General features: G+C 36.4%; 2 protein-coding genes and 1 long non-coding RNA gene across 3 annotated transcripts; 1 reads left to right on the top strand and 2 right to left on the bottom strand.

The window, feature by feature from the left end:
- Positions 1-5,171: 5,171 nt before the first annotated feature.
- On the top strand, positions 5,172-6,122 carry LOC121789445 (probable serine/threonine-protein kinase PBL28). Its single transcript, XM_042187908.1, has one exon. The coding sequence runs from the start codon at positions 5,172-5,174 to the stop codon at positions 6,120-6,122; it is 951 nt and encodes a 316-aa protein (XP_042043842.1).
- A 444-nt stretch (positions 6,123-6,566) lies between these two features.
- Positions 6,567-7,516, bottom strand: LOC121789444 (probable serine/threonine-protein kinase PBL19). The gene is made up of 2 exons (XM_042187907.1): positions 6,703-7,516; positions 6,567-6,640 (listed from the first exon to the last, which is right to left on the bottom strand). Exons 1-2 carry the CDS (start codon positions 7,514-7,516, stop codon positions 6,567-6,569), a joined length of 888 nt encoding a protein of 295 aa, XP_042043841.1.
- A 482-nt stretch (positions 7,517-7,998) lies between these two features.
- Positions 7,999-8,998, bottom strand: LOC121789443. Its single transcript, XR_006048042.1, has 2 exons — positions 8,329-8,998; positions 7,999-8,248 (listed from the first exon to the last, which is right to left on the bottom strand). It is a non-coding gene; the product is annotated as an uncharacterized LOC121789443 (long non-coding RNA).
- Positions 8,999-11,321: the final 2,323 nt, after the last annotated feature.

Raw genomic sequence — 11,321 nt, 5'->3', positions numbered from 1 at the left:
CGAACAATTACGATAGTCAAACACAAAGCAGAAAGATAATATAAAGATAGTCAACACAAAGAGGACAGACACCCTAAGCATTGCCAACAGCATTCGTCCACCTTTGATAATTGGCGGGCCTCGGGCAGGCCTTGAGCACATTCTGGATCTGATCAAAATTTGGGCGTTGGTTCACTTCTGGATTCAAACAACGTCGCGCAATGCGGATACAGTCCTTAAGAGCCTCAGGCCATCCACAACGCTGTCTCTATACCGTCTCTTAACTACTATTTGAGCACTATTTGAGGGCCCCACTGTCCTTTTTGCCTCCATCTCTTAACTAAGAGACGGAACCTGCAACGCTCCGTCTCTTAACCGTCTCGATACCGTCTCTTAATTACTATTCATTCAATTTAATTTATAATTTTTTTTAAAACCCAATTCAATTTAAACAAACACACTTTATTAAAATTAAAACAAAATAAAAAAACACACAAAATAAAAAACACACAAAATAAAAAAACACACAAAATAAAAAAACACACAAAATAAAAAAAAATTAATCGGAAGGGCTAATCATCCTCCGGAGGCGGTCGAGGTTGAGGGGGAGTCGGAAGGCCAAGTTGTGCTGCCATATGCACAATTCCGTTCCACCAGGCCGCGTATTGGGAGTGCGAGAAGCGGGAAGTGTCCGCCATTGTGGCGGTCATGTACGCCACCATAAGTGTGTCCGAGCCTCCTCGCGAGCCCGATCCTGAGGCCGGCTGGCTTGATTCGCCTCGGCCCTTCCTTGCTCTAGCCGCTTTCGCCGCCTTCGTCCCTTGCGGCCGACGGCGCCTACTCGCGGATCCTCCTGCATCGCCGACCGTACCCGCAAACTCCTGGGATTCAGCATCATGTTGGCTGATGCCTTCAGCAGTGTCACCACCAGACGCACCAGCACTAGACGAGTATTGGCCACTCGCCGTATGCTTCGTGCGCTTCGAGTTTGAGCCCGAGCTGGAGCGGAAACTGCCGACCCATCGTTCCTCGTCCTTGACGGCGCGCCAAACATCAACAAATCTGAATTGATGTCCCTCGTCCTGGTAGTAGGCGCGCAAAGCGGACGTCAAAATGTCGGTGGCCGTGGCGCCGCTTTGGTAGCGCGCCTCTTCCGCCGAGTAGATGCCGCAGAATTTTTTGACCTGTCGGTCGACTCGGTCAAAGTGACAGCGGATCATTTTAACTGTGCGCTTGCGGAAGCGGTTCGGCTTTATTTGGTGGTAGACCTCGACAACCTTTTCCCAGAAACACTTCCGGGTTTGTTGATTCCCGACGATGGGATCGTACGAGACCGTGATCCAGGCGTTGTACACCGCCATCGTTTCGAGGTTGTTGTACGGATGTCGGCCAAGATCCTCTTCCTCCTCGTCCTCGCCCGTCTGGGGTTGTACACTGCCTCGGCCACCTCCACCGCCTCGCCCACCTCCACCGCCTCGGCCTACTCCCGGCGTGGGATCAACTGGAAAATCCTCCCGGATCTGGGATAATCCCTGCGAAAACCGCGGGACGTTGGGACGAACATATGCATCAAGGTCAAAATTGGGTGGTTTGTACCCCCCGGCGTCGCCGAACCCTAGGTCCCCGCGTTGACGAACCTCCACCGCCCAATGTGTTGATCATGTTCTCCCAATCGCCGAATGAGTTGAGATCCCACCCGCCGGAGCCGGAGCCGCCATAGTTGCCCTCGCCGTCGCCGGACATCTTGAGTTGGGTTATGAAAATTTCAGCGAAAATTTGAGAGAAAATTTAGATGATAGGAAGAATAGATGTGTAGTTGTGTGTAAATGAGGATGGGTTTAGGAGTATTTATAGAGTAAAAAATTTAATAAAAAACAAAAAAAATATAAAAAAAAACAAAAAAACGGTAATAATACCGTTACAAAAATTTTTTTTATTTAAATTTGAATTTTTTTAAAAAAAATATTTATTGCGTCAGCACGTGACGACGCCCACTCGCGGGCCGGCGAGTGGGCGTCACGCACGACGCCGGGCTACGCCACGTCGCCTAGGCGCGTGGCGAGACAGCTCGTCTCGTGGCTCGCCGAGTCGAGACGCGCGACGAGACGCGCGACGAGACGGGACGAGATGGAGGCTGCAACGCGTCTCGCCGGGGTCTCGTCTCGCTGAGACGAGACGCGAGACGCCGGCGAGACCCGTTGTGGATGGTCTTAGGGCATTGCCAAAAAAGTTTAAAAAGTACAAAGTGCAAAAAAGTGTAAAACTGCCATTTCAAAAAAAATAATTTTTCAATGATTAAGCTTTTTTTCTTTAAATGATCTGACGTGCGTAGTATTAGAAAAGCAAAAAACTCTTCAAATGTCGGGGTACAGTCGTACCGTTCCCATGTGACTACACAAAAATAGATGAATTGGAAAAAGAGTGACGTGACTTCTATAACTTTTCTGTCCTCTTTATTTATTATGTCAGATTAAAAAATCTGATTCTTTGTCATCTTTAGTGCACGTTTGATTCCTTTAACTCATCACAATTTGCACATAGGAAATACAATAAAATAAGATGGTAGTCGCTTTAAGCCATTTCCGAGTAGAGGAGCATTAATAATGCTTTAAACCATTTCAGAGCAACGGAGCATTAATAATGCATAGTGATAGCAGTACAAAATCTTCTCCCTTGTTTCTACATGTGCATATGTGTGGTGTGTTAAAAACAACATTTAGATTTTGCCAAAAATAATATAGATAAAGTAATGAATTTATATTTTTTATTATTTCATTTTCCTTCTTACTCTTCTTCTACTACTACTATATTTAGGGATGTTCAATTTGCAAGATTGTATCACATGATTAAATATATAGTGCGTTTGGTTCATTAAATTCAATCTCATAATTGAATCCTAGATTGATAATTATGTGATAAAAAAACAATAAAACTAATATAAAATGACTATTTGAGTGTTAAAGCCTATAGGCTATATGCATGTAGACGCGTGACTCTATGCATGCAACTGACAAAACATTTATTCTCGTATTTCATAGTAATTGAAATTTTTTTTTGACACAAAAATGAAGAAAAAAATGTGCAGTGCATTAAACAAAAAGATACTCTCACTGTCCCTCATTAATTGGCATCATTTTTTTTTTCTCGTCCATTCTCAATTTAGTAATGGACCACCCATTTCACTAATTTTATCCACTCATTTTCCACTACATTTTGTAAAACCCGTGTCAAGCTAGTGGGTGTCAATTAATAGGGACGGAATGAGTAATAAAGTAGGAGAAATGAAATAGTAAAGAGAATAAAATAAGAGGGAGAGAACAAAAAGCGGGAAAATGTATTATTCTTGTAAATAACTCTACTACTATGGAATGCTCAAAATGAAAAAATAACTTTACTGATATGGAATGGATGAAGTATAACACATCCACTCTCTCTCAAGTCTCAAATCTTATCTATTTGTGTGTTACCGACTATGCATGCAACAAAGCATCCCCTTATTGTTGTCTTTAAACAAAATACTAAAATCGACTATGTTTTGTAAATTATTGGTAAAACTTTTGCATATAATTGTTGTCCTTGAACCAAAATAAACAGGTCATAATATATTACTATTGGTAAAACTTTTGCATATAATTGTTGTCCTTGAACCATAATAAACAGGTCAAAATATATTACTACTATATTTCATTACATATCTCCTAGACTCTAGTAATACAATCCATGTACTCGTTTCATTACACTAAAACTTAAAATTAAAATAACGGTAAATTGCTTGAAAAAATCATGAATTTTGATAATTTTTTGTTCATCCCACTGATTAACTCAACCACGTCATCAATTGGAAACATCAAACATGTGAAGTGTATCTAACCGACAACATATTGCAAATAGAATATCGATATATTTTGTCATAGAATAATTGAAAAAAGTGTTAAAATTCATATTTTTGCGGCTGATTTTCAAAATTGCGTAGATTCATGATTTTTCTGGAAGTTTACCAAGAAAAATTGATTTCCACCTAAATTCTATCTCATCCATAGCAGCATACTTTTACAATTAGTTATGAAGAAAATCCCAATGCCTTATTTTAAATTAATCTGGTCATCTGGTGGGTGGTATGTGGAGATGAACACTATTGAAGCAAATAAATTTTGGAGTTAAATTAACTTTACATAAAAACACGAATATTGTGAACATGTGACATGAAAGAGTAACCATGTGAATTTGAATTTCAAAGGTGTTTCACCTATTTTATTTTTAGGAAAAAAACAAAGCAATATATCGATGCAGTTTTGCAACTATTAATGCAGTGAGGGTTTTAGGGTATTATAGCAACAGTGTGCCATGTGAATTTGAATTTCAAAGGTGTTTCACCTATTTTATTTTTAGGAAAAAAACAAAGCAATATATCGATGCAGTTTTGCAACTATTAATGCAGTGAGGGTTTTAGGGTATTATAGCAACAGTGTGCCATGTGAATTTGAATTTCAAAGGTGTTTCACCTATTTTATTTTTAGGAAAAAAACAAAGCAATATATCGATGCAGTTTTGCAACTATTAATGCAGTGAGGGTTTTAGGGTATTATAGCAACAGTGTGCAGTGTGTGCATGTTGTGCCACACGGTGATGAAATCAGCTTTGGTGAACATATAACGTCTTTCTCCCTCTCTCAAAATTAATTCTTTTAAATTTGATTTTCATTATCATTCATATGACAGTGGCGGATCCAGAAAGTTTGGTTTGGGGTACGAATTGTACAACATAAATAAATATATAAAATAATACTAGAAATTAAAAAAAATAGCTAAATTTTTTTAGATGCGAAATGTACTACAAATAATATTACATAAAATTAATGAAATAGTAGAGTAGTAGTATAATATAAAAATCAAAGCAATTAAACAAAATTATATAATAGAGCATAATTTGAAAAACAAGAATACTTTTTGAGTACACGTGACGGGGTTTCGAACACATGCAAGAAAGGACAACCACATAGCATTCTACCACTAGACCACCAAATTCATATGATTAATTTCAATGAAAAGAGTAGTTAAATCAAGGAGATTTGGGGGTACAGTGTCCAACGTGCGTCTGCCCGTGTTCATATCTATATATATTTCGTTATGTCAGCCACAAAGAACCACTACTTTCCTTTATCTCTACCACTTTACTTTCTTTTCTATCTCAAAATGGATTTCAATCCAATCCCTAACCATATCTACCGATTCCCTAGACAAAAGATCCAGCACGCGATTCGCCATCAACACGAGCTAGGCCGCGGTGGCTTTGGGGTGGTGTATCGAGGAACCATCCGACGTCAAGGAGAGAGGACACGCTCAGCAGCCTTCAAAATGGTGTTGCGGGGTGATTTCTTTCGACAAGAAGTTGCGGTGCTCGATATTGTGCAAAGTATGAATGTAATTGAAATTATAGGCGTTTGCGAAGAATTGCGGACTATCGTGGTTGAGTATGCTCAGAATCGAACTCTGAGTTACCATCTCCGGCATCCAGACTCAATGACGGATTTCCCATGGTGTACACGGATCAAGGTCTTGGTTGGCCTTTGTAGAGCGTTGTCTCACGTCCACGGGTGCGGCTACATTCATCGGGACGTCAAATCGGAAAATGTGTTACTGATGAATGATTTCACTCCTAAATTGAGTGATTTCGGGGCTGCAATAATGATCGATGAAGAACCTCATCCGTGTATTTTGTCCGTAGGCTACACTGATCCTGATTATTTGCATCCCTTAAAGAGTGAAAATGTTAAGTTTCATTTGGATATCTACGCATTTGGAGTAGTTATCCTAGAAGCGTTGACTGGACGTCCTGCCTTTGAGATTGATGGCTTCGGAAGGACATTCCGATTGGACACATGGGTTCGAGGGCTTTTGCTCGACGAGATTCTACATGAAGAATTCAGGAACTTGGAGCAAGCGCCCGACTTGGAGATTGCTGCACTGGACGGAGAGAATACTAACATTCCTGAGGCTCTTAAGGACTGTATCCGCATTGCGCGACGTTGTTTGAATCCAGAAGTGAACCAACGCCCAAATTTTGATCAGATCCAGAATGTGCTCAAGGCCTGCCCGAGGCCCGCCAATTATCAAAGGTGGACGAATGCTGTTGGCAATGCTTAGGGCGTCCCTGTCCTCTTTGTGTTTGACTATCTTTATTAATCTTTCTGCTTTGTGTTTGACTATCGTAATTGTTCGGGCTTTTATTAGATATTATGTAATTTGCTTGTTTAATGTATTGTATTCCCATGCTTTTATTGTAATATATTTTATTTGGCTCATCCATCCACTGTATTATTATGAATTCCCACTCGCAAATTAGATTAAATTAAATTGGCAATTTATTATGAATGCCAATTTAATTTAATCTAATTTGCGAGTGGGAATTCATAATAATACAGTGGATGGATGAGCCAAATAAAATATATTACAATAAAAGCATGGGAATACAATACATTAAACAAGCAAATTACATAATATCTAATAAAAGCCCGAACAATTACGATAGTCAAACACAAAGCAGAAAGATTAATAAAGATAGTCAAACACAAAGAGGACAGGGACGCCCTAAGCATTGCCAACAGCATTCGTCCACCTTTGATAATTGGCGGCCTCGGGCAGGCCTTGAGCACATTCTGGATCTGATCAAAATTTGGGCGTTGGTTCACTTCTGGATTCAAACAACGTCGCGCAATGCGGATACAGTCCTTAAGAGCCTCAGGAATGTTAGTATTCTCTCCGTCCAGTGCAGCAATCTCCAAGTCGGGCGCTTGCTCCAAGTTCCTGAATTCTTCATGTAGAATCTCGTCGAGCAAAAGCCCTCGAACCCATGTGTCCAATCGGAATGTCCTTCCGAAGCCATCAATCTCAAAGGCAGGACGTCCAGTCAACGCTTCTAGGATAACTACTCCAAATGCGTAGATATCCAAATGAAACTTAACATTTTCACTCTTTAAGGGATGCAAATAATCAGGATCAGTGTAGCCTACGGACAAAATACACGGATGAGGTTCTTCATCGATCATTATTGCAGCCCCGAAATCACTCAATTTAGGAGTGAAATCATTCATCAGTAACACATTTTCCGATTTGACGTCCCGATGAATGTAGCCGCACCCGTGGACGTGAGACAACGCTCTACAAAGGCCAACCAAGACCTTGATCCGTGTACACCATGGGAAATCCGTCATTGAGTCTGGATGCCGGAGATGGTAACTCAGAGTTCGATTCTGAGCATACTCAACCACGATAGTCCGCAATTCTTCGCAAACGCCTATAATTTCAATTACATTCATACTTTGCACAATATCGAGCACCGCAACTTCTTGTCGAAAGAAATCACCCCGCAACACCATTTTGAAGGCTGCTGAGCGTGTCCTCTCTCCTTGACGTCGGATGGTTCCTCGATACACCACCCCAAAGCCACCGCGGCCTAGCTCGTGTTGATGGCGAATCGCGTGCTGGATCTTTTGTCTAGGGAATCGGTAGATATGGTTAGGGATTGGATTGAAATCCATTTTGAGATAGAAAAGAAAGTAAAGTGGTAGAGATAAAAGGAAAGTAGTGGTTCTTTGTGGCTGACATAACGAAATATATATAGATATGAACACGGGCAGACGCACGTTGGACACTGTACCCCCAAATCTCCTTGATTTAACTACTCTTTTCATTGAAATTAATCATATGAATTTGGTGTCTAGTGGTAGAATGCTATGTGGTTGTCCTTTCTTGCATGTGTTCGAAACCCCGTCACGTGTACTCAAAAAGTATTCTTGTTTTTCAAATTATGCTCTATTATATAATTTTGTTTAATTGCTTTGATTTTTATATTATACTACTACTCTACTATTTCATTAATTTTATGTAATATTATTTGTAGTACATTTCGCATCTAAAAAAATTTAGCTATTTTTTTTAATTTCTAGTATTATTTTATATATTTATTTATGTTGTACAATTCGTACCCCAAACCAAACTTTCTGGATCCGCCACTGTCATATGAATGATAATGAAAATCAAATTTAAAAGAATTAATTTTGAGAGAGGGAGAAAGACGTTATATGTTCACCAAAGCTGATTTCATCACCGTGTGGCACAACATGCACGCACTGCACACTGTTGCTATAATCTATACTAATCTAAAGTGACAGTTTGCTGAAAAGTCAATATTACCCTTTTTGGCGGGAAAGTGTGCAGCTATTGTGATTATCCTTTTTGTCATTTCTCAATATGCCAACATTGGACAGAAACTGCAAAATTGATTGGGCAAATATTGGTCCAATAGAGAGAAAGCTTCTCAAGGAAATTACAGATAATATAACACTAATACCTGTGCTTGCTGTTAAAGGAGACCGGTGAGAAGAAGAAAAATAATAGGAATGGAGAAGAGAGAAGCCCGACGGTGCCGACTGCATCTGTGCAGACCCACCACCTCCATCTCCCTATCATGGCATTTCTAGCCGCTGCTTCGCCCATCTCCAGATTCATCCAAAGATCCAATCTTTAACAGCCGGAGAGTGATTATATCATTGCCGGCGCGGAATCGGAAGCAGCAGCGGTTGTGGCGTAAGAAAAGAGAGAGCGATGAGAGAGGAAAGAGATAGAGAGAAGAGTCGGCGTCGCTCGCTAGCGACGCGGCTGTGCAGGCGGGGCAACGCGAAGGGCGGCGAGGGAGAGAGAGCCAGCGAGCGAGAGAGATAGATGGATTTGGTTTGGGAGGTGGCCGAGAGGCACGACTACAGTATTGTGCCTTGCTGCGACGCTGAGACTGATGTTAATTGGGAAGCTGGTGTGAGGGAGAGAGACGCCGACGCCGACGCCGGAGAAGAGAGAGGCGTGGGGGAGAGAGGCGTCGGCTTCTCTATTCCTTTTTTAGGGATTTCAATTGGAAGGTGAATTTGGGGAAGAATTAAAATAAAGAATGTGAATGAGGGAGAGATACGATGGGTGAAGGCGGTATAATTTGAGGGTAGCCTCATTTTATTTTGATTTGGGCTATCTATTAGGCTAAAGTAAAGTGGGCTGCAATTTTTTTTAAAAAATTGATAAGTGGGCCGAGGTGATTAATGAAAGAATGAGTTGAATTTTATTTAATTAAAATATTTAATATTTCATCCTCATAAAAATAAAGACATTTTTATATTCGATTCAATTGAATGACCGAAAGTTTTAATTATTCTTGAGTTTAACTGAATATTAAAATAATACTACTATCTTTATACGAAGTTGTAGTATGTCATTGAAGTGTGATTGCTCTATATGTATTATATATTTTAAAGTGTTTTAGTTAATATTTATTTTAAAATTTATAGTTAATTAATTAAAATATTTTTTGAATTATCTAATATGGGTATACTGTTATTGTACGTTTCTTATTCCACTACTCTTTGATCTTACTCACACATATTTTCTTTATTTGTATATTTATTCTAATTAACTTATATTCTTTGATCCTTAGTTACACATATTTTTTTGTCACTAAATTTATTGTTTTTACTCCACTTGGATCATAAATTAAAATTGTATATAAATAATACATTCATTAAGGAGTAGTACATTTTTTTAAATCTTCACATTGCTTTGAGTTCTTCTTTTCTATATTTTTATTATATTTTGTATACATTCATTAGTGTTGAATTACTTTGATCTAATTTATTAAATTATATAATGTTTTTAAGAATCTTACTTATATATTTTTTAATACTGTTAAAATATTGAAATATATACATATGGACTATATATTAAAATAATAGTGATGAGGAAAATCGAAATCCTTTATTGCAATACTTACTTCCATATTAATAATCAAGCTAAATAACAATTCAGATATTGAAAATGGTTTGTCTCATCCTATATTTACTTAATTGAAAATTTTAATATATTTTAAATAGTAGTATATAATTTTATAATATATTTTAGTTAGTTTTCAATTAATTAAACAATACTACAAAGTTTATAGAATAAATTATGAAATTAGATGAAATTATAAATATTTAAAATTAAATTAAATTTATAAAGTTTGTATGACTTCTTATGATATAAAGTGTAGTATAAATTTGAAGTGATGAACTATTATCACTTATTTAAAGTGATAATTTATTTTTTATATGTATATATGGTGGAAATAAGAAATTTATTTTTTTCATATACAAAAATTGCATTTAATCTTTGGTCATGCATATCAAGTTATTTATTCCATAGTCTGAAATTAAACATAAGAAAATAAGTAGTCAACTAAGATGTGATTATTGGATGATCCAATTTTTTTTATCTTTGCGTCACAAGGATATTTTAAATTTCTATGATCTAATTTATTCATATATTTAATTGTTTATTTCTTACTATTAATAAAAGATTAAAAAATAAATTATTGAAATATATATATATATATATATATTAAAATAATAGTGATGAGGAAAATCGAAATCCTTTATTGCAATACTCACTTCCATATTAATAATCAAGCTAAATGACAACACAGATATTGAAAATGGTTTGTCTCATCCTATATTTACTTAATTGAAAATTTTAATATATTTAAAAAGTAGTATATAATTTTATAATATATTTTAGTTAGTTTCTAATTAATTAAACAATACTACAAAGTTTATAGAATAAATTATGAAATTAGATGAAATTATAAATATTTAAATTTAAATTAAATTTATAAAGTTTGTATGACTTCTTATGATATAAAGTGTAGTAAAGATTTGAAGTGATGAACTGTTATCACTTATTTTAAGTGATAATTTACTTTTTATATGTATATATGGTGGAAATAAGAAATTTATTTTTTTCGTATACAAAAATTGCATTTAATCTTTGGTCATGCATATCAAGTTATTCCATAGTCTGAAATTAAACATAAGAAAATAAGTAGTCAACTAAGATGTGATTATTGAATGATCCAATTTTTTTTTAAAATCTTGGCGTTTCAAGGATATTTTAAATTTCTATGATCTAATTTATTCATATATTTAATTGTTTATTTCTTACTATTAATAAAAGATTAAAAAAATAAATTAAATGATATTGATAACATGGTATTTAATGAAAGAAAATTGTCTTTCTACTAATAAAAATCTAAAATTATTATCATTATCAAACAAAGAACAATATTGTGTAACATTAATTGTTGTTATGTCTAATAATATACAATTTTATATGTAAATATATTAGTTTAATTAAATATGTTGAAATAAGTTATAAATGTATTTAATTTATTATACGGAAATGAGATTAATCGTAGAATAAACTCGGTGAGGTATGTCTATTTTCTTATGAAGTCAACATAAATAAATTATTTAATTTGTAATTTAACTA

The sequence above is a fragment of the Salvia splendens genome, unplaced genomic scaffold (assembly GCF_004379255.2).
Source record: "Salvia splendens isolate huo1 unplaced genomic scaffold, SspV2 ctg240, whole genome shotgun sequence".
In the NCBI taxonomy this organism is placed as follows: domain Eukaryota; kingdom Viridiplantae; phylum Streptophyta; class Magnoliopsida; order Lamiales; family Lamiaceae; genus Salvia; species Salvia splendens.
Note: the sequence above shows the minus strand (reverse complement) of the source record. Positions and strands in the feature narration are given on the sequence as shown.

Coding starts and splice junctions, on each gene's coding strand:
- LOC121789445 (XM_042187908.1), top strand. CDS start 5,172: ATGGATTTCAATCCAATCCCTAACCATATCTACCGATTCCCTAGACAA.
- LOC121789444 (XM_042187907.1), bottom strand. CDS start 7,516: ATGGATTTCAATCCAATCCCTAACCATATCTACCGATTCCCTAGACAA. Junction 6,641..6,702: donor TCCTGAGGCTCTTAAGGACT/GTATCCGCATTG, acceptor AATTTTGATCAG/ATCCAGAATGTGCTCAAGGC.